This window comes from Ranitomeya imitator, chromosome 4, assembly GCF_032444005.1.
Source record: "Ranitomeya imitator isolate aRanImi1 chromosome 4, aRanImi1.pri, whole genome shotgun sequence".
NCBI lineage: Eukaryota > Metazoa > Chordata > Amphibia > Anura > Dendrobatidae > Ranitomeya > Ranitomeya imitator.
Window position 1 is genome coordinate 188,951,680 of NC_091285.1, and position 23,764 is coordinate 188,975,443.

At 42.0% G+C, this 23,764-nt stretch overlaps 1 protein-coding gene across 2 annotated transcripts in view; it reads right to left on the minus strand.

Annotated features, from left to right (window-relative positions):
• The window catches only part of UNC5A (unc-5 netrin receptor A), a 635,513-nt gene that overhangs the window by 74,734 nt on the left and 537,015 nt on the right, over positions 1–23,764 (minus strand). For both annotated transcript variants that reach the window (XM_069764183.1, XM_069764184.1), the window contains 4 exons: positions 12,978–13,163; positions 9,869–10,144; positions 9,267–9,354; positions 8,625–8,793 (listed from right to left, as the gene is read on the minus strand). In XM_069764183.1, the coding sequence (XP_069620284.1) occupies positions 8,625–8,793; positions 9,267–9,354; positions 9,869–10,144; positions 12,978–13,163 (719 nt within the window). The remainder of the gene's footprint in view (positions 1–8,624; positions 8,794–9,266; positions 9,355–9,868; positions 10,145–12,977; positions 13,164–23,764) is intronic.

The window sequence follows — 23,764 nt, forward strand, 5'->3', positions numbered from 1 at the left end:
GGATCCTGATCGCTGCTGCGTGTCAAACACAATGAGATCTCTATCCAGGACGCTGCAACATCACGGATCGTTGTCATTCTCGTTGTAAAGTTGTTCAGTGTGAAGGTACCTTTAGGAGTGATGAATCACACGTTCTTATCTGGCAGTCTGATAGAAGTGTCATGGTTTGGCGGCTGCCAGGAGAATATTAACTGTCTGGTTGTATTGCGACAAATGAAAAGTTTGGTGAAGGAGGGATAATGTAATGGGGTTGTTCTTCAGTGGGTGGCCAGTGAAGAAAAGTCTTAATGCTTCAGCATGGCAATAATTTTTGGACTATTGTATGCTTCCAGGTTTGTGGGAACAGTTTGGGAAAGCCAATTTCTGATCTAGGATGACTATGTTCAGTGCAAAAGGTAAGGCATTGGTTGTTGAATTTGGTGCGGAAGAACTTGACTAGCATGCACAAGCCCTAACCTTAATGCCATTAAAGGCCTTTAGAATGAACCAGAATGGGAAGTGCAAGCAGATTAATTCCCGTGCAAAAGTTTTAGATGAGTGAAAAAAATGCTGCAAAGTAGCAATTCTTTAAAAAATAGAAGGGTTAATAGTTTATTTTGATCAAATAACAAAATGCAAAGTGAGCAAACAAAATCTAAGAGAAATCTATATCAAATCAATATTAGGTGTGAACATCCTCTGCGTTCAAAACTGCATCAATTCTTCTAGATAAACTTGCCGGGTCAAAGTCTGGGATTTTGTAGAATTATAGTAAGGTCTAAGTTTGAGTAATGAATAAAGGTACCTTCACACATAACGATATTGTTAACGATATCGTTGCTATTTGTGACGTAGCAACGATATCGTTAATGAAATCGTTATGTGTGACAGCGACCAACGATCAGGCCCCTGCTGGGAGATCGTTGGTCGCTGAATAAAGTCCAGAACTTTATTTCGTCTCTGGACTCCCTGGAGACATCGCTGGATCGGCGTGTGTGACACCGATCCAGCGATGTCTTCACTGGTAACCAGGGTAAACATCGGGTAACTGAGCGCAGGGCCGCGCTTAGTAACCCGATGTTTACCCTGGTTACCATGCTAAAAGTAAAAAAAAACAAACAGTACATACTTACCTACCGCTGTCTGTCCTCCAGCGCTGCGCTCTGCTCTCCTCCTGTACTGGCTGTGAGCCGGAAAGCAGAGCGGTGACGTCACCGCTCTGCTTTCCGGCTCCCAGACAGTACAAGAGGAGAGCAGAGAAGCAGAGCGCAGCGCTGGAGGACAGACAGCGGTAGGTAAGTATGTACTGTTTGTTTTTTTTTTACTTTTAGCATGGTAACCAGGGTAAACATCGGGTTACTAAGCGCGGCCCTGCGCTTAGTTACCCGATGTTTACCCTGGTTACCGGCATCGTTGGTCGCTGGAGAGCGGTCTGTGTGACAGCTCTCCAGCGACCAAACAGCGACGCTGCAGCGATTCGGATCGTTGTCGGTATCGCTGCAGCGTCGCTAAATGTGAAGGGGCCTTTAGACTAAACAGATGATAATGATCATCATTTTTATATGAAGTTGAAACACAATCATTAACTAAAAGAGAAACAGCTGTGTGGGAGGCTTAAAACTGGATGAGGAACACCCAAACTCTGCTGCAAAGATGAGGTTGTGGAAGACAGTTTCATGTCACATATTGCAAGATGGAGCACAGCAACAAGGTGCATGGAAGTTATATTTCATTAGTTTGGTTTCTTCTAGGCAAATGGAAGATGACTGCAACATAGGACAAAGGTAGAAGGGGGAAAACTGACCCTACACTATGACTAGGCTGAAACCCTACGATGGAGTGGGTGACCCATTCATTGCGAATAGACCCACCGATGATCCTAGGTTAATCTCAAACGAAGACCTATAGATAAGGGGAAGGGGTTCCCTAAAAGAACTAAGGACTGGGTACAAAAACAGGTCACCTCCTAATAGAAAACACAGAGAAGGCTGCAGAAACCAATAGAAAACAGAAACTAAAGGTACCGTCACACTAGACGATATCGCTAGCGATCCGTGACGTTGCAGCGTCCTCGCTAGCGATATCGTCCAGTGTGACAGGCTGCAGCGATCAGGCCTCTGCTGTGATATCGCTGGTCGGGGAAGAAAGTCCAGAACTTTGTTTCGTCGCTGGATCTCCCGCTGACATCGCTGAATCGGCGTGTGTGACGCCGATTCAGCGATGTCTTCGCTGGTAACCAGGGTAAACTTCGGGTTACTAAGCGCAGGGCCGCGCTTAGTAACCCGATGTTTACCCTGGTTACCATCGTTAAAGTAAAAAAAACAACTACTACATGCTTACCTACCGCTGTCTGTCCCCGGCGCTGGGCTTCTCTGCTCTGGCTGTGAGCACAGCGGCCGGAAAGCAGAGCGGTGACGTCACCGCTCTGCTTTCCGGCTGCCCGGAGCTCACAGCCAGAGCAGAGAAGCACAGCGCTGGGGACAGACAGCGGTAAGTAAGTATGTAGTGTTTGTTTTTTTTACTTTAACGATGGTAACCAGGTTAAACATCGGGTTACTAAGCACGGCCCTGCGCTTAGTAACCCGATGTTTACCCTGGTTACCGGGGACCTCGGGATCGTTGGTCGCTGGAGAGCGGTCTGTGTGACAGCTCTCCAGCGACCAAACAGCGACGCTGCAGCGATCCGGATCGTTGTCGGTATCGCTGCAGCGTCGCTTAGTGTGACGGTACCTTAAGGCTAGCAGAACCAGAGGTACCAGTACTGCACAAATAACACACACAGAAGACAAAGCAAAGCACCAAGCTAGAGATCAAGCAGATTAACACTGTTGTCCAGCAAGGACTGGGAGGCAGGTGCTGGTTAATAAAGAGTGATACAAACACCTGACTCAAGACAAACCCAACACCAGAGGAAAAAGTCCAGCAGCCATAACTCCACAAGAAAATGGCGGATAGTCACAAACTAAACAGATTCTAACAAGATGATCCAATGCAGGAGTACAAGAGACAAGCAAAAAAGGTTTTATGTTCAGAACTAGAGTGATAACAATGACTTCAACAACCAATGTCTTATGTCTTATATGCTGTGCATAACATATTAAAAACATTGCAATACTTAAAGGGAAACTTTCTGTTGGGTCAACCCTTCTGAAATCTCCCAGCTCTGATGTCTACTTAGCTTGCTGATTGTGAATCAGGGATCGATCATGTACAAAATAGTTTTTAGTCATTACGGATATCATTGGCCATGATATGGCACATGAAATGACCTTCTACTGATCGCAACAATAATAGATGGTTTATCTTTTACAATTGTAATTGCTTTGTCAATGACCAGCTCAATTACTTACTCAATAAAATAGCAAGAATGATAAGGTCAACTTATTGATATTCCATCTTTATACTTCTTTTGTTAAAATAAATAAAGTTATTCCCTGGAGTTCTGAGTATTGCATGGAACTCTATAGAAGTTTCTCACAAAACATGTCAACAATCGTTCTTTTTAAGGGAGAAACTTCCTTTCAGTGACTTAAGTAGTATTTTTTTCTCAGTCTTCCAAGATGCCCTCAAGCAAGGTGAAGGGAAGGTTGATCCTTTGTTGGCTTTCTTAATGGATAGTTCCCAGCAGAGGGATAGTTCTAACATTCATCACCAGAGTGGTTTCAGAGAAATTGGAATCAGAAATCAAACCAACATTTAAACACTATATATTTGGTAACTAAACTGATGGAACTATCAGCTCTGAGTATACGAAAGCCCTTGAGAGGTCATCAAGAGATCAGCTTGCTTTTCATGCTTGACATTCATTGTTCATTTGTGCTCTCACATTTTTACAGACTGTTCAAAAACAACAATAATATCTACAGACATCTGGTTGTCACTAAAATGTCACAGAGAAAAACTGAATTTATACAACGACTTGCATTTATTTGAGCCTGTAAGTCTTTTTTCTGCCAAAGTAACAATGATTTTACAATGAAGTCCAACTGGACAATACATGTGATTGCCAAATTTAATTAGGTCTGGTTATTTTGTGCACAGACTGCTTAGCCAGAGTAGGAGGCTTTCCTGTACTTTTACAATGGATCTGCAGATGGTCTTTGGTCTTCCATACAGCCTGATCTTGATTAGTATATAAACCAACACGCGAGCTTAAAAGACATAAATCAAGCTTAATGATTATTATTAAGGGAAATATTTTATTGATACACAAATATAAACAAAAATAAATAATCCAATAAACACTTAAAAAACCTATATTGCCTTGTGTGATCTGTCTTATTTATTGGATAATTAATTTTGAGTATGTTTGTGTGTTAATAAAGTATATACTTTAATATTTAGTATTAAGAGTGATTTATTTTAATTATATGTATATTTGTGTATCAGTAAATTGTATGCATTAATTATTAAGTGTGATTTATGTTTTTTTAAGCTAGCATGCAGGTAAATATATTTGGATATGTACTGGCTTGATTTGAAGCTTTCTTTGGCAAATTATAGGAAATATTTGATCCTGGTTAATGGACTGGTATTGCAATTTTTTATGAACAATGTTTTCTTCTAAAAAGTACGCAGGCAATCAAGTGTTAAAGGGAACCTGTCACCCCCATAATCGACGGTGAGCTAAGCCCACCGTCATCAGGGGCTTATCTACAGCATTCTGGAATGATGTAGATAAGCCCCCGATGTCTCCTAAAAGATGAGAAAAAGAGGTTAGATTATACTCACCTGGGCGGGCGGTCCGATCCAATGGGCGTTGCAGTCTGGGGCCTCCCATCTTCACATGATGATGTCCTCTTCTGGTCTTCATGCTGCGGCTCTGGCACAGGCGTACTTTGCCCTATTGAGGGCAGAGCAAAGTACTGCAGTGCGCAGGCGCCGGGAAAGGTGAGAGAGGCCCAAGACCTGCGCACTGCAGTACTTTGCTCTGTCCTCAACAGGGCAGACAAAGTACGCCTGCGCCGGAGACGCAGCATGAAGACAAGAAGAGGAGGTCATCTGATAAATATAGGAGGCGCCAGACAGGACCGCGACACCCATCGCACCGGACCGGGACCGGGATTACCCCTGAGTGAGTATAATATAACCTCTTTTTCTCATCTTTTAGGATACATCAGGGGCTTATCTACAGCATTCCAGAATGCTGTAGATAAGCCCCTGGATGCTGGTGGGCTTAGCTCACCCTCGATTTTGGGGGTGACAGGTTCCCTTAAATACTACTTTTTTAAGATAAAATGTATAGACATAATAACTGCTAAGAGCTATGACACAAAAACTTCATGCACTGTATCAGGTTGGTAACATGGCAGTCTAAAAGGCAAATCTACTGTATATGCGATGGCAAATCTATGTGATGTTAAAAGAACATCTCGTGCCCTAATGCGCAGCTTTAATTACAATGTTTTGTGGAGAAGGAATATTGACCAATGCAGCAGCACTATACAGCTGTGATTTTCTTATCAACCAAAATCATTGCCCAACTTCACTTATTTTTTTGTAACTGAATGGACAAAAATGACCATCAGAGTTTCTGAGATAGATATTCCGTATATTGTAGTAAAAGTCCATTAATGCCATGCATGGTTGCCTCTAATGGTAGCAGATAATACTTAGCAATCACTCCCATAAATAGCTCTATAATATTCTTTAACATGGCTACTATTCTACCATTTAAAGATGACCTGGATCCATAAGTTAAGTTAATACAGCTCTATCAATAATGAAAGTGATTGTTTCATTTGCCGACCCCCCTGGCAAAAAGTTGATTTTGCTTGGGCAAACCTTTTTCTGGCTTCTACAGGAAAAATGGAGTATTACATAGTAGCCATTTTAGGGACACTCTGGGAATAGTAAAAGAAAGGGAAGAAAAAAAAAGAGAGAAAGAAAGAGCGGAAGAAGGGAAAAAAGACTGGAAGAATGAAAGAATGAAAATGTCATGAAAAATTTCCTCAATACATTTAATTAGCAAATTTATTTCGTATAGAGTTACTCAAAATAGTATATTAACATTGCCACCATCTTGTTGTACTGACTGAAATTAAAGTTGTCCTAGAATGTTAATAAGACAGGTGCATGTGAGCATGTGTGATAGGAAGTTATTCCCCAGTGCTGAGTGAAGAAGAGGCTGCTCACACTCCTGTCTACCCTATCTTTCTGAAGTAATACTGGAGAAACTGGAGATACTAGGGGTGCTCTGGTAATATGTGGCTGCTCATTCGCACTGTTATCTGATCTAATTCTATAGATAGCAGGTGTGCTGTTGTGAGAAAAGGCAGCTCACTCTGCTGTCCACCCTGTCTGTCTGTTCTAATACTTGAAATGCCAGGGGTGATAAGGTAAGACAAAGCTGCTCACACTGCTGTCCACCCTGTCTATCTGTGCTAATACTAGAAATGGCCGGAGTGCTAAGGTAAGAAGAAGCTGCTCAAACTGCTGTTCACCCTGTCTGTCTGTTCTAATACTTGAAATACCAGGGGTGAAAAGGTAAGACAAAGCTGCTCACACTGCTGTCCACCCTGTCTATCTGTACTAATACTAGAAATGCCAGAGGGGCTAAGATTAGAATAAGCTGCTCACACTGCTATCTACCCTGTCTATCTGTACTAATACTAGAAATGCCAGTGGGGCTAAGATAAGAAGAAGCTGCTCACACTGCTATCCACCCTGTCTATCTGTACTAATACTAGAAATGCCAAGGGTGCTAAGAGAAGAATAAGCTGCTCACACTGCTGTCCATTATGTTCATCATTTCTAATATTAGAGATTCCAGGGATGCTAAGGTCAGAAGAAGCTGCTCACACTGCTGTCCACCCTGTCTACCTAATCTAAAAGTGAAGATTCCATTGATGATGTGGTAAGAAGAGGCTGCTCACACTGCTGTCCACCTTGTCTGTCTGATCCAATACTAGAGATACCAGGCATGCTGAGTTTAAATAAGCTGCTCAAACTGCTGTTCACCATGTCTACCTAATCGAAAAGTGAAGATTCCATTGATGATGTGGTAAGAAGAGGCTGCTCACAATGCTGTCCACCTTGTCTGTCTGATCCAATACTAGAGATACTAGGCATGCTGAGGTTAAATAAGCTGCTCACACTGCTGGTCACCATGTCTACCTAATCGAAAAGTGAAGATTCCATTGATGATGTGGTAAGAAGAGGCTGCTCACAATGCTGTCCACCTTGTCTGTCTGATCCAATACTAGAGATACCAGGCATGCTGAGGTTAAATAAGGTGCTCACACTGCTGGTCACCATGTCTACCTAATCGAAAAGTGAAGATTCCATTGATGATGTCGTAAGAAGAGGTTGCTCACACTGCTTTCCACCTTGTTTGTCTGATCTAATACTACAGATACCTGGAGTGCTGAGGTTAAATAAGCTGCTCACACTGACTTTTCACCCTAATTTTCTCAATGCAGAGTGGTTGCCAAGACTTGAAAATAAGGTGACAATATGTGGTATAGCTTTTTTTTCCAAGTGACAGCAGTGGAGATTCCTTCTGCACATGCTCACATGCACCTGTCTTATTAAAATTCAGCCAGTCTTCTCTCAGTGTAACAAGAGAGTAACAATTTTAATGTACTTTACTGATTATCTCCCTAGACAAAACAAAAGTAATTTGCTAATTACAACTATTTAGGGATTTTATCATAATTACATGATCTTTCTTTATATTTTTCTGTTCTCTGAGAACCCCATTAAGATAAATGGCCATTCATGTAAAAAGTACAGCTTGAGTCTGTTGAAGCCGCTCTCACAGGGTGGCTCTCTGTTCTGGGTCTAGATAGATATGGGAACACCCTCCACGATATGAAGTGCCCTACCATTGTGTAAATGGATGGCGCTATTATTATTAGATAATCCCTGAAGAGAGTTATCAAAATATGGTTTACTGTCTAATATGAACACCCCAAAACATGCATCATCTGATCGCTTGTGCCAACATATCATAATTAGTTTGGGGAAAATTGCTTGGTGCTTTCCCAACTTGAACAAGAAATAAGTGGACAGGAATAAAGAAGGAATAACGTTATACAATAACGGAATGATTGTATTATCAGCATTTGTAAATTGTTTTTCCTGTTGCAATACTATACTGTTTTTATGGAGTAGAGTCTAGAACAGCAAGTAACTATGAAGAGAAGGTCTTTAGATGGTGACTTTTGTGAAAAGCCCTGCATAGAAGAGCAGATCTGGATATGTGTATACTGTTGGTGAAGGGAGAATAAATATAGTAAACTGGAGACAGGTTGAGAGAGAGAGATGCTTGCATCTAGATGCGATAGTGCAGTGAATGGACTTGATACCAGAATACTAAAAAGGAGTAAAGCAAGAACCCCTGGATATAGGTATGGTGCCAATAAGGGAGTGGGGCAAAAGGTTTTGGTGTGCTTTCTGTGAGAAAGCTTTGGCTGTCATTATATCAGGACTATGGGATAGCGGTAATGGTCCAGCTGAATGTGGGTCATAACTATTCTGTCAGAATTGAACGTGGTTCCCAGGGTAAGAATGGTTGGGGACCACTGGTTTTGAGCCATATTGACATTTCAAGTTGCATATTTGTGTGACTGGCTCTAGGCCTGTTATGCCTAGGGTCCCTGTACCCAATTTCTTGTCATTGTGATCATGCTGCTGTAACCTACCTCCCAGCTACCTTCACAAGACTGTTTCTTCAGGCGCACAGTCCAGTTCTCAGGGCCGGGTTCTAGGCAGTGGTCCATTGACAAGATAACAGGCTGTGTAAGCAGGACTCCAGGAGGTCCACAGCTGACGATGGGACCCAAAAGGGTCTGGCAGCCAGCTAGAGGTAACCTCAAAAAGAGAAAAGAAAGGTAGACGCAGTGAGATGAAAATGAATCACCAGTTATCACCAATGAATCTAATGTACTATACGTCGGACACTTACTACAGTACAAATTATCATAAGGCAAAGGTAAATTCTGGATTTATGGTAAAGAGGTAGCTGAGTGAACAGAAGTACAACTGTAGAATCAGACTACACAGGGTTTGTTTGTAGTCTGTAACCATGGAGACACATAGGTCTTTAGTAAGTAATTTTTAATGAAGACTTTTTACAAAAATGCTTCATTTTTTTATTTTAATTACACTGAAGTTTATTGAAACAAAATTTTTACATTAAAAAAACAGATGGATGGCTTTAGCTTTAATCTTATTCAGTGTTTCAGATTCATGACAAAATATTAGCATAATGTTTAATACTTCCCTTTTACAAAACGCAATTAAAAAAATGTGAGATAAATTATAAAATGTCTTTAGGGACCTACCTTACATCTTCCTGTTTGTGAAGTGTCAGGTAGATTTCATAGATTTTTCCCCGGGGAATGGCATCTGGAGGAATAAGTAAACTGAGGCCTGAGGAAAAGCAGAGTATCACTATTACAAATGCACAATCCCAAATGTTTTAACGATGTAATTAAACACAAAAGGAGTCACATCGCACTAATATTTAAGAAAATATATAGCATACTACATAGTTGTGCAGAAAGCCTAATATTGACTAACATTCATTACACCGGTGACAGTGGAGTACGACAAACTGATCATTTAATTTAGCCAAATCTTCTCCACGATGCCGACTAAGGCAATAAAGTTCTGGCACACTCGTAACAACTTCTGTGATGTACTGCAGATCAATCAATTTACTAAATATTCTGTATAAACCTATTAAAGGGATTGTCTCATTAATGATGGGCAGCCAGGGGAATGCCACACTCAGCTGGCAACTGCAAGTCCAGTTCAAAGAGAGAGTATTCCTCAATGACTTCAATATTTTGAATAGTATATGGACAAAATGATGTTCAAGAATAATTCTAGATTATCAATAAATTATTTTTGTATGAAAAGCACAAAATAAAAGTCAAATTACCAGTATTTGGAATCTTAAGACGTCCTCCTAAAAAGTTGAAGGTACCATACGCCATATTACTTGATCCACGTGGCAGAGTACGGAAATAATTTTGGGTGGAGAGTCGTGGTAATGTGTGACTATGCTCCCTTGGTAAACCTGGCCCCATAGGTGGCAGAAGATGCCCATTGGTTAGCTGGAATTTATTGCCACCATCTTGTCGTAGGCACAAGGATCCCTGATAGGTCATTGTTGCTGTACTTAGATCAGGCTGAATAGTCAATAGATGAGCTTGACCTAAAAAATATATATAAAAACAATATGCTTATATCACAAAAATGTGATTAGGGATACCAATGTTTAACATAATTCAACGATGAACCTTCACATATAGAATTAGTTATATCTTGAGCTGATAATTAAATCCAATCTTCTGGTATACTTAGAAGAAAGTTCATGTAAAATCTTTGAGGAAAGATTTGGGTATGCAAATGAGTGCCTTACTAAATACTTTGCATAATTCTTGTTGTACTACGTTTTTGAAATACAACAATAATTACTATGATAATTTCAAAATGCCTCATAAATGTATGAATATATTAAAATAAATCTACAGAAATAACATTTATCATTTACTCTCAAATCTTACATGCCTATTGTCTCAATGTGTAGAGATCATGAAGACACTTCCTACGGCTTTACTTTTGTTAACACCAACTGGCAATCTAGGGAGTGTTTTTCTGATCCTAGAGGCATAGTCTGGGTGTAGCTGTTGGGGCATCTGCCATCAAGTCACGTTCAATGCTGCACGTTTTATAGAGCACCTACAAGCTTTACTGACACATCAGTTTTATTAAATGCTTGTATCGCCTATAAAAATAAGGATACTGAACTATTCTAAAAATCTGAATAAATTGACAACTAGGTGCCTTCATTCTTCTCTTAAAAAGGATGTGCCCCTACAAAGTTTGATGGTGTCAACCATGATTGACCAGTGACAGAATGTCCATGGAGGCACACCAACTTCAAATACCCAGATGACAATTTATTCCTACATTCCTACAAGAGGAATAACAAGGGAACAGCACAGTGCAATGAAAAACGGATCCAGAATTGTTATTTTATGGGGAATACTTGTATTTATTTAAGCCTGCAGCTGTTGTAGGCTCCAACAAAGGGAGGATTTATCTACTCTTTTCCCAGAAATCCTGTTCTCTGTAATGTTGATCAGATGGAGAATTTATTTATAGAGAGAACGTGTACACCATAACCACTACTTGCTGATGCCGATGGGACCATACACTGTAAAAAGTGAGCAAGGAGAAGGCTGTACTAGATGTAATACCTAAATTAGCAGCATGCTAAAGAAATGAAGAGAATGACGTTGAATGCAGGAAAAAAGGAACTGCAAAGCAAGTTTATCTGTCCACCGTCCTTTGGCTTTGTAAACAGTGGTGCACCAAAAATTCCTTACATTACTCTTTCTTTCTTCCTTGTATATATTCTTAGTGTGGTAAATCGGCTCACTCGGTAGACAACGGAACACTGTCTCTCTTTAAGACTCTTACTTTTTTGTTAGGAGTGCTGCATAAGGCAGTGCAGATAACAAAATAAAACAAGGCCTTCCTGGCCTAGGGAAAAAAATAAAGCAAAACATACAGCACAGTCCATGTGGTTGCGGGGACCCGCCTGCTTAGGAAAAAAAAAACAACATTCACAGGTTCAGATTCCTTATCAGGACATCTAGCACTGGAAATTCACTCTCCAGGCCTACGGAACACTGAATGCCTGTGGAGGCCAACTATTTAAACCCCACACCACACCCTGGGGTGGAGATAAGGTGGACAACCTCCCACCTGCTCTATGGTTGTCCACAAAAACCCAGCTCATAGAATGGCCTATTAATTCCTTTCAACACATAGTTTGCTGGATGAAATTTTATGGTTTCAAATCACTGAAGCTAATAGCCTCAGTGAAACATATCTTCCCTCATCACTTTACCAGTGACTGTCACATTTCTCATATAGGAGATCCTGCAAAAAAATGATGTGACTGTTTTCTATGTCACCATTAGATAAGGAGTTAATGCGCGATGTATCAATTCCTGTGCCTTCAGTTGCACATTGTACGTTGTGGCTACACGTTCAGCAAATACACCGATATTAGATAAGAACAAGAACTGAGCAGAGTTGTATGTTCTAGGAATTATGTATATTCACATGTCCAGTATTTTTTTCTACTTCTGGTTCCTTTTTTGGGACTCTAAGAACAGAAATAAAACATTCTTTTACAGGAGCCATTAATTTGAATTGGAACGGAAGTGTAATAAAACACATTTTGCTGCTATCTGCTTTTTAGCTGAATCAAAAATCTTAGTCAACTAAACTTTTTTGTATAGCCAAAAAAATCAGGTAGCAACTGAAGCCATTGAAGTCTATGGGAAACAGATTCCATTGCGCATCTGTTTTAGTTCAGTTTGTATTGGATCCAAATTTTTTTAAAATACTAGAGAAAACAGTTTGAAAGGCCAAATTTAAATGAAAGAGAGAGACCTGACTGGCTGCCTGCTTCTCGCTCTGCTCCAGTTTGTTGATAGGTTTCTCCCAATCTCTACAATCTGATAAGGATGCTGTATTTATGATCCTTATCAGAATGGCTGCTTAACACTTTATGAAAGTTTAACTCAATCTCTGCCCACCTAGCCCGATTGACCGCTCCTCACTGTCCTTCCTGCTGCTGCGATCTCACACTGCTCAGTAGAAGCTGCAGCTGTCAGCCACACTGTGTAGACAGAGATTGCACGCAATTGGTCATAAATTTCACATATTTCTTTCTACATTTGGAATCATAAAATGCATATCTTAATATCAGGATTTTTCAGCTATTCTAACAGGGATATTCAAAGTTAACACACTAACCTCATTGGGTCTAAAGATATATTTGCTATTCTATGCAGTTTCTAATGTGATGTCTGGTTCCAGATTCGCTTTAGATAGGTTGTCCACCCCTGAGTTGGCAAGCGGATCAGGCAAGCGGAGATGAATCTTATAGGTGTGTGCACATTCTGCACTGTCGGGTGGACAAGCCCATTCACATATTTCTTGTAGAAGCTTTTCTTAATAGTTCTTACCTGCTTTACCAGGTTTGAGACTGACAGGCTGGAATGCCGCTGTTAGGATGGAGGAGTCAGCCACATCAGCATCTAGGCCTTCCTTCCTGCGCCAGCACACCAGTATCACTGCTAATAACAGCACTAGGAATACCGCTACGGCCACTACGCCAACATATAGGGCCACGTCCTCAGGGGCGCCTACCGCTGCAGCACCCAAAGAAAGAAAAAAAAGCTCAAATGAATAATTATGTTTGAAATAACAAATATATGCGATGGCTCATTTATTTGTACTCGGTGTAAAGTTCCTACACAAACGCTGTCATAGTCTTAGAACAAGGTCACTTTTTGAATGGAGTCACCATTTACAACCTTTGATGTAGGCCTATTTTATCCAGGTAATGATTGATCGCATATTTGCTTAACTATTAATGACATTCTAGAACCAAACGCTTTAGTGACTAATATTTCCTCGATTCTGACTATCTATCTATTATCTATATATTCCCATATCTGTCTATTCCCATATCTATCTATCTATCTATCTATCTATCTATCTATCTATCTATCTATCTATCTATCTATCCCATATCTATCTATCTATCTATCTACGATTGTGCTCAAAAGTTTACATACCTAGGCAGAATTTTTGCTTTCTTGTACTTTTTTCAGAGAATATGAATAATAACACCAAAACATTTTCTCCACTCAGGGTTAGTGGTTGGGTAAAGCCATTTATTGTCAAACTACTGTGTTTTCTATTTTTAAATCATAATGATAACCCAAAACATCTAAATGACCATGATGAAATGTTCACATACCCTGGTGATTTTGGCATGATAACATGCACAGATGTTGACAAAAATGGGTTTGAATGGCTACTAAAGGTAACATCCTCACCTGTGACGTGTTTGCTTGTAATCAGTGTGTGGACGTAAAAGCTGAGTGAGTTTCTGGGATCCAGACAGACTCTTGCATCTTTTATCCAGCCACTGACTTTTCTGCATTGTGAGTCATGGGGAAAGCAAAAGGATTGTCAATGGATCTATGGGAAAAGGTAGTTGAACTGTATAAAACAGGAAAGGGATGCAAAAAGATATCCAAGAAATGATGATGCCAGCCAGCAGTGTTCAAACTGTGATTAACAAATGGAAAATCAGGGGCTCTGTAAAACCAAAACCACGGTCAGGTAGACCAATAAAAATGTCCTCCACAACTGTCAGGAAAAACCCACAAAAACCATCAAGTGAAACACTGGACTCTCTGAAAACTGGCGGTGTGGCTGATTCAAGATGTACAATAAAGAGGCACTTGAAGAAAACTGGTCTGCATGGTTGAGTCATGAGATGAAAGCCATTAATGTGCAAATGCCACAAAGTATCTTGCCTACAAATATGCAAAACAGCACAGAAACAAGCCAGCCTCAAAACTTCTGGAACAAGGTAATTTGGAGTGATGAGACCAAAATTGAACTTTTTGGCCACAACCATGAACGTTACATTTGGAGAAAGGTCAAGAAGGCCTATGATGAAAGGAACAACATTCCTACTGTAAAGCCCGGAGGTGGATTGCTGATGTTTTGGGGATGTGTGAGCTACAAGGGCACAGGAAACTTGGTCAAAGTTGAAGGAAATATGAATGCAGCACATTATGAGCAAACACTGGTTGCAAATTTGCACACTTCAGCCCAGAAGCTGCTCATGGGACGTACTTGAATGTTGCAACATGACAATGATACAAAACACAAGGCCAAGTCGACCTGTCATTGGCTACAGCAAAACAAAGTGAAGATTCTGGAGTGGCCATCTCAGTCTCCTGATCTCAATCTTATTGAGCCACTCTGGGGATATCTCAAGGGCGCAGTTCATGCTAAACAGACCAGGAATTTAAAGGAACTGGAGCCTTTTTGCCATGAAAAGTGGGCAGCTTTACCATCTGAGAAAATAAAGAACCTAGACCACAACTGCCACAAAAGACTTCAAGCTGTCATTGATGTTAGAGGGGACAATACACGGTGTTAAGAAATGGGGTATGTGAACTTTTGATCAGGCTCATTTGGATGTTTTGGGTTATCATTATGATTTAAAAATAGAAAACACAGTAGTTTGACAATAAATGGCTTCACACAATGACTAACCATGAGTGGAGAAAAAGTTTTGGTGTTATTATTCATATTCTCTGAAAAAAAGGACAAGAAAGCAAAAATTCTGCTGGGGTATGTAAACTTTTGAGCACCTGTATCTATCTATCCCATATCTATCTATCTATCTATCTATCTATCTATCTATCTATCTATCTATCCCTTATCTATTGTGAGGCAGTGACTCGTCTCACAGGTAGGGGTCGCTGTGTGTTCTCCCCAGGTTGTGCATAGAGACGAATGAAGTCCATAGGTGTGCATGGCAGTCACAGATTTCCAGTCCGGGTTTTCCATGTGGTTGAAAGCCACAGGTTTGTTTATTAAAAACCCTGCAATAATGGGTATGGGTTGGTCAGGTGTCAGGTGCAATGTCAGTGTCAGTCTGGTGTGTGCTGTTGTGCAGAGCAGAGGCCTACAGAGTGCTGTCTGTGAGTGTGAAGAAGCACAGATCAGGAGAGTTAGCAGCTATTGCAGCTGAACAAGCCTGGCACCCGCAGTGTACACAGCGATGCAAGTTGTCCATGGTAACTGGTCTCTGATATGGACAGTCCTGTGCATGGGGTGAATCGGAGGTGGATGTCCTGTGCTTGAAAGAGTCAGATGTGGACAGTCCTGTGCACAGAGGTGCTGGAGGTGGAAATGGTGCCCAGCTGCTATCCAGAGGATATCCTGGGCTGTGTATGGCTGTGAAGCTGTGTTTGGAGACTGTAATATGGCGTGCGGTCGCCCCACGGATACTGGACAAGGAGGGGTCCGGCATGTTTAGGGACTGCAATCTAAAAGCCATATGATGTGTAGTGCTATGAAACGGGCAGTGAAACAAAATGCAAGTGTGTGTATTGAACTTTGTGATGTGTACTATATAATGCTATGCACCTTTATGTGTGAAGTAAGTGAAGTAACACATTACAGAGACTTTTGTGTTTGAACTTTGTGGGTCACTGCCTCTTCACTGCATACGGTGCTACCGCAGCATTACACTATTTATCTATCTGTCCAATATCTACAGTATCTATCTATCTATCTATCTATCTATCTATCTATCTATTTATCTATCTGTCCCATGTTTATCTATCTATCCTTCTATCTACCTGTCCCATATCTATCTATACGTCTCAGATCTAGCTCACATCTATGTCTTTATATCTATCTCATATACAGTATATGTATGCATTGCATTATCTATCATTAGGGTTGAGCGAAACGGGTCGAACATTTTCAAAAGTCGCCGACTTTTGGCTAAGTCGGGGTTTCATGAAACCCGATCCGACCCCTGTGCGGGGTCGGCCATGCGGTACGCGACTTTCGCGCCAAAGTCGCGTTTCAATGACGCGAAAAGCGCCATTTCTCAGCCAATGAAGGTAAACGCAGAGTGTGGGCAGCGTGATGACATAGGTCCTGGTCCCCACCATCTTAGAGAAGGGCATTGCAGTGATTGGCTTGCTGTCTGCGACGTCACAGGGGCTATAAAGAGGCGTTCCCGCCGACCGCCATCTTACTGCTGCTGATCTGAGCTTAGGGAGAGGTTGCTGCCGCTTTGTCAGAAGCAGGGATAGCGTTAGGCAGGGTCCATTAACCACAAAACCGCTTGTGCTGCAGCGATTTGCACTGTCCAACACCACCCTCGGTGTGCAGGGACAGTGGAATTTTTTTTTTTTTTTTTTTTCCCCTCAGCGCTGTAGCTCATTGGGCTGCCCTAGAAGGCTCCCTGATAGCTGCATTGCTGTGTGTACGCCGCTGTGCAAACCAACTGCTTTTTTCAAAGCACAAATCCTCTTGTTCCTTCCTTTCTGCACAGCTATCTTTTTTGTTTGTCCACACTTTTTATTTCATTTGTGCATCAGTCCACTCCTTATTGCTGCCTGCCATACCTGGCTGAGATTACTGCAGGCAGGGAGATAGTAGCTGCCTGCCATACCTGGCTGAGATTACTGCAGGCAGGGAGATAGTAATTGTAGGACATTCCCTGTTTTTTTTTTTTTTTTTTTTTTGGTGGGAGATTAAGATTGGCAATTTGGCATTTCTGCTAGAGTGCCATCCCTGTGTGTGCCATCTCTCTCACATAGTGGGCCATAGAAAGCCTTTTCATTTTTCTGTATTTTTTTTTGTGGGGTGTATAAATTCTCCCTGATAAAAATACAGTGGGAGATTAATATTGGCCTTTGGGCTTGTGTGCCAGTCCTGAGTGTGCCATCTCTCTCACAAATAGTGGGCCATAGAAAGCCTATTTTATTTTTTTTTGGGTTTTATAAATTCTCCCTGAAAAAAAGGGAGATTAATATTGGCCTCTGGGCTTCTGTGCCAGTCCTGAGCGTGCCATCTGTGCCAGTCCTGAGCGTCCCATCTCTCTCACAAATAGTGGGCCATAGAAAGCCTATTTAATTTTTTTTTTGGTTTTATAAATTTTCCCTGAAAAAAGGGAGATTAATATTGGCCTCTGGGCTTGTGTGCCAGTTGTGAGCGTGCCATCTGTGCCAGTCCTGAGCGTGCCATCTCTCTCACAAATAGTGGGCCATAGAAAGCCTATTTAATTTTTTTTTTGGTTTTATAAATTTTCCCTGAAAAAAGGGAGATTAATATTGGCCTCTGGGCTTGTGTGCCAGTTGTGAGCGTGCCATCTGTGCCAGTCCTGAGCGTGCCATCTCTCTCACAAATAGTGGGCCATAGAAAGCCTATTTAAATATTTTTTTGGTTTTATAAATTCTCCCAGAAAAAAAGGGAGATTAATATTGGCCTCTGGGCTTCTGTGCCAGTTGTGAGCGTGCCATCTGTGCCAGTCCTGAGCGTGCCATCTCTCTCACAAATAGTGGGCCATAGAAAGCCTATTTAAATATTTTTTTGGTTTTATAAATTCTCCCAGAAAAAAAGGGAGATTAATATTGGCCTCTGGGCTTCTGTGCCAGTCCTGAGCGTGCCATCTGTGCCAGTCCTGAGCGTCCCATCTCTCTCACAAATAGTGGGCCATAGAAAGCCTATTTTATTTTTTTTTTGGGTTTCAGAAATTCTCCCTGGAAAAAAAAAGGGAGATTAATATTGCCCTTTGGGCTTGTGTGCCAGTACTAAGCGTTCCATCTCTCTCTCTCTCTCAGTCAGTGGGCCATAGAACGCATATTTTTGGTTTTATTTGTTTTCTAAATTCTCCCTGAAAAAATCATTTTATTTTATTTGGTTTCTAAATTCTTCCTGATAAAATCATATTTTTTTTATTATTTTTATTTCTAAAGTCTCCCTGAAAAAAAAAAAAAAAAAAAACAACCAAAAAAACAGTGGGAGATTAATATTGGCCTTTCTGCTTGTGTGCCAGTCTTGACTCCTGGGTGTGCCATCTCTCTCTCTCTCTCTCTCTCTCTCTCTCTCTCTCTCTCTCTCTCCAATTGTGGTCCATAGAAAGCCTATATTTTTTTTCCTTGATTTGGGTTCTAAAATCTACCAGAGAAAATAACTACATCAATCATTGGTAGAAAAATATTGGCCTCTGGGTTTGTGTGCCACTCCTGACTCCTGTGTGCGTCATCTCTCAGTCAGTGGGCCATAGAACGCCTATTTTTGGTTTTATTTGTTTTCTAAATTCTCCCTGAAAAAATTATTTTATTTTATTTGGTTTCTAAATTCTTCCTGATAAAATCATATTTTTTTTATTATTTTTTTTTCTAAAGTCTCCCTGAAAAAAAAAAAAAAAAACAGTGGGAGATTAATATTGGCCTTTCTGCTTGTGTGCCAGTCTTGACTCCTGGGTGCGTCATCTCTCAGTCAGTGGGCCATAGAACGCCTATTTTTGGTTTTATTTGTTTTATAAATTCTCCCTGAAAAAATCATTTTATTTTATTTGGTTTCTAAATTCTTCCTGATAAAATCATATTTTTTTTATTATTTTTTTTTCTAAAGTCTCCCTGAAAAAAAAAAAAAAAAAACAACCAAAAAAAACAGTGGGAGATTAATATTGGCCTTTCTGCTTGTGTGCCAGTCTTGACTCCTGGGTGCGTCATCTCTCAGTCAGTGGGCCATAGAACGCCTATTTTTGGTTTTATTTGTTTTCTAAATTCTCCCTGAAAAAATCATTTTATTTTATTTGGTTTCTAAATTCTTCCTGATAAAATCATATTTTTTTTATTATTTTTTTTTCTAAAGTCTCCCTGAAAAAAAAAAAAAAAAAAACAACCAAAAAAAACAGTGGGAGATTAATATTGGCCTTTCTGCTTGTGTGCCAGTCTTGACTCCTGGGTGCGTCATCTCTCAGTCAGTGGGCCATAGAACGCCTATTTTTGGTTTTATTTGTTTTCTAAATTCTCCCTGAAAAAATCATTTTATTTTATTTGGTTTCTAAATTCTTCCTGATAAAATCATATTTTTTTTATTATTTTTTTTTCTAAAGTCTCCCTGAAAAAAAAAAAAAAAAAAACAACCAAAAAAAACAGTGGGAGATTAATATTGGCCTTTCTGCTTGTGTGCCAGTCTTGACTCCTGGGTGTGCCATCTCTCTCTCTCTCTCTCTCCAATTGTGGTCCATAGAAAGCCTACATTTTTTTTCCTTGATTTGGGTTCCAAAATCTACCAGAGAAAATAACTCCATCAATCATTGGTAGAAAAATATTGGCCTCTGGGCTTGTGTGCCACTCCTGATTCCTGTGTGCGTCATCTCTCACTCAGTGGCCCATAGAAAGCATATAGTTTGTTACATTTGTTTTCTAAATTCTCCCTGCAAAAATCTATTTTTTTTTTTTTGGGGGGTTTCTAAAGTGTTCCTGAAAAAAATAAAAATAAAAAAAAAATAATAGTGTGACATTAATATTAACATTTGTGCTTCAGTGACAGTCCTGCGTGTGGGGCATCTCTCTAATTTGCAGCCACCAAAAAAAGAGTGTGTAACATTGGGCCTGATTTTCGCTGTGGTCTCACCAACCTGTAAAGGGGTAGCTAAATCATACAGAAGTTATAGCTCACCGTGTAAGTTGTGTGACTGCAACAAATAACGTTAGTTTGGTTACGTTTTTAAAACAATGAGGAAGTCTAGTGGAAGAGGTCGTGGCCGGGGGCGTTCATTGTCAGCTGGTAATGAGGGTAGTGGTAGTGGTGGAGCATCAGGTGGTCGTGGGGGAAAAAATATTGCACCTAAGTCTGGAGCTGTGGAGCCAGGTTCGTCGTCCGGCTACACAAGGCCTCGAACGCTCCCTTTTCTGGGATTAGGAAAACCGCTTTTAAAGCCGGAGCAGCAAGAGCAAGTTTTGGCTTATCTTGCTGACTCAGCCTCTAGCTCTTTTGCCTCATCTCGTGAAACTGGTAAAAGTAAAAGCAGCGCGTCGTTAGTGGATGTTCACGGTCAGGGACAAGTCACTTCCTTGTCCTCTTCAGCAAAAACAACAACAGAGAAGAATGCAGCAGGCGACACAACGGGTTACTCCATGGAGCTCTTTACACATACCGTCCCTGGCTTAGAAAGTGAAGCAGTTAACAGTCCATGCCCATTACAAATTGAATCTGACATGGAGTGCACTGACGCACAGCCACAGCCAGACTACTATGCTGGTCCTTTGACTCAGACCACAACATTGCCCTCGCAGGGTGCTGATCAAGAATCAGACCCTGATGAGACTATGTTGCCCCATCACGAACGCTATACCACCGAACGACACGGTGACACAGACGAAGTTGCGCAGGAGGTACAAGAAGAGTTATTAGATGACCCAGTTCTTGACCCCGATTGGCAGCCATTGGGGGAACAGGGTGCAGGCGGCAGCAGTTCTGAAGCAGAGGAGGAGGAGGGGCCGCAGCAGGCATCAACATCGCCACAGGTTCCATCTGCCGGGCCCGTATCTTGCCCAAAACGCGTGGCAAAGCCAAAACCTGGTGGAGGACAGCGTGGCCATCCGGTTAAAGCTCAGTCTGCAATGCCTGAAAAGGTATCCGATGCTAGAAAGAGTGCAGTCTGGCATTTTTTTAAACAACATCCAATTGATCAGCGCAAAGTCATCTGTCAAAAATGTTCTACTTCCTTAAGCAGAGGTCAGAATCTGAAAAGTCTCAATACTAGTTGCATGCATAGACATTTAACCACCATGCATTTGAAAGCTTGGACTAACTACCAAACGTCCCTTAAGGTTGTTGCACCCTCGGCCAATGAAGCTAGTCATCAACGCAACATCCCTTCCGGCAGTGTAGGACCACCATTTAGCGCACCACCTGCTGTATCTGTGCAGGTATCTTTGCCAGGCCAAAGCAGTCAGGGTCAGGGAATCACCAGTTTCGTAGTAGGAAACACTGCATCTAGGGCACCGGCGGCAACAATACCATCTCCCACCGTCTCTCAGTCTGCCATGTCCACCGGCACCCCCGCTAGTTCCACGATCTCCAGCTCTCCAGTCCAGCTCACCCTACATGAGACTATGGTTAGAAAAAGGAAATACTTAGCCTCGCATCCGCGTACACAGGGTTTGAACGCCCACATAGCTAGACTAATCTCGTTAGAGATGATGCCCTACCGGTTAGTTGAAAGCGAAGCTTTCAAAGACCTGATGGACTACGCTGTACCACGCTACGAGCTACCCAGTCGACACTTTTTTTCCAGAAAAGCCATCCCAGCCCTCCACCAGCATGTTAAAGAGCGCATCGTCCATGCACTCAGGCAATCTGTGAGCACAAAGGTGCACCTGACAACAGATGCATGGACCAGTAGGCATGGCCAGGGACGTTACGTGTCCATCACGGCACACTGGGTAAATGTGGTGGATTCAGGGTCCACAGGGGACAGCAAGTTTGGGACAGTTCTGCCTAGCCCACGGTCTAGTAAACAGTTGTCTGTAGCCGTTCGCACCCCCTCCTCCTCCTCCTCCTCGTCCTCCTGCAGAAGCAAGAGCTCGTCCACAGACCGCAGTCGCACAAACACTCCATCCGCACCTGCCACTGTTGCACACCAGGTCTCCCATTATGGGGCAGCTACTGGCATACGTCAGCAGGCTGTATTGGCTATGAAGTGTTTGGGCGACAATAGACACACCGCGGAAGTTCTGTCCGAGTTCTTGCAGCAAGAAACGCAGTCGTGGCTGGGCACTGTAGATCTTGAGGCAGGCAAGGTAGTGAGTGATAACGGAAGGAATTTCATGGCTGCCATCTCCCTTTCCCAACTGAAACACATTCCTTGCCTGGCTCACACCTTAAACCTGGTGGTGCAGTGCTTCCTGAAAAGTTATCCGGGGTTATCCGACCTGCTCCTCAAAGTGCGTGGACTTTGCGCACATATCCGCCGTTCGCCTGTACACTCCAGCCGTATGCAGACCTATCAGCGTTCTTTGAACCTTCCCCAGCATCGCCTAATCATAGACGTTGCAACAAGGTGGAACTCAACACTGCACATGCTTCAGAGACTGTGCGAACAGAGGCGGGCTGTTATGTTTTTGTGGGAGGATACACATACACGGGCAGGCAGTAGGATGGCAGACATGGAGTTGTCAGGTGTGCAGTGGTCGAAGATTCAAGACATGTGTCAAGTCCTTCAGTGTTTTGAGGAATGCACACGGCTGGTTAGTGCAGACAACGCCATAATAAGCATGAGCATCCCCCTAATGCGTCTGCTGATGCAAAGTTTGACGCACATAAAGGATCAGGCGTCTGCACCAGAGGAAGAGGAAAGCCTTGATGACAGTCAGCGATTGTCTGGTCAGGGCAGTGTACATGACGAGGTACCGGGCGAAGAGGAGGTGGAGGATGAGGAGGATGATGGGGATGAGTATATTTTTAATGAGGAAGCTTTCCCGGGGGCACGGGAAATTGGTGGCGTGGCAAGGCCGGGTTCTGGTTTTTTGAGGGACACAAGTGACGTAGATTTGCCTGCAACTGCCCCTCAACCAAGCACAACCGCAGATTTGACAACGGGAACTTTGGCCCACATGGCGGATTATGCCTTGCGTATCCTCAAAAGGGACACACGCATTACAAAAATGATGAACGATGACGATTACTGGTTGGCCTGCCTCCTTGATCCTCGCTATAAAGGCAAATTGCAAAATATTATGCCACATGAGAACTTGGAACTAATATTAGCAACAAAACAATCAACTCTTGTTGACCGTTTGCTTCTGGCATTCCCTGCACACAGCGCCCGTGATCGTTCTCACACGAGCTCCAGGGGCCAGCAGACCAGAGGTGTTAGAGGGGCAGAAATCAGAAGTGGCGTTGGACAGAGGGGTTTTCTGACCAGGTTGTGGAGTGATTTTTCTATGACCGCAGACAGGACAGGTACTGCAGCATCAATTCAAAGTGACAGGAGACAACATTTGTCCAGTATGGTTACAAACTATTTTTCATCCCTTATCGACGTTCTCCCTCAACCGTCATTCCCATTTGATTACTGGGCATCCAAATTAGACACCTGGCCAGAATTGGCAGAATATGCATTGCAGGAGCTTGCTTGCCCGGCAGCTAGTGTCCTATCAGAAAGAGTATTCAGTGCTGCAGGTTCAATACTAACAGAAAAAAGGACTCGTCTGGCTACCCAAAATGTAGATGATCTAACCTTCATTAAAATGAACCACAACTGGATTTCAAAATCTTTTGCCCCACCCTGCCCGGCTGACACCTAGCTTTCCTATGAAAAGGTCTTGCCTGTGGACTATTCTGAATGACTTTTCCAATCTCGTAATTTTCTTCACCTGATTGTCCAGCATACGACATGTTT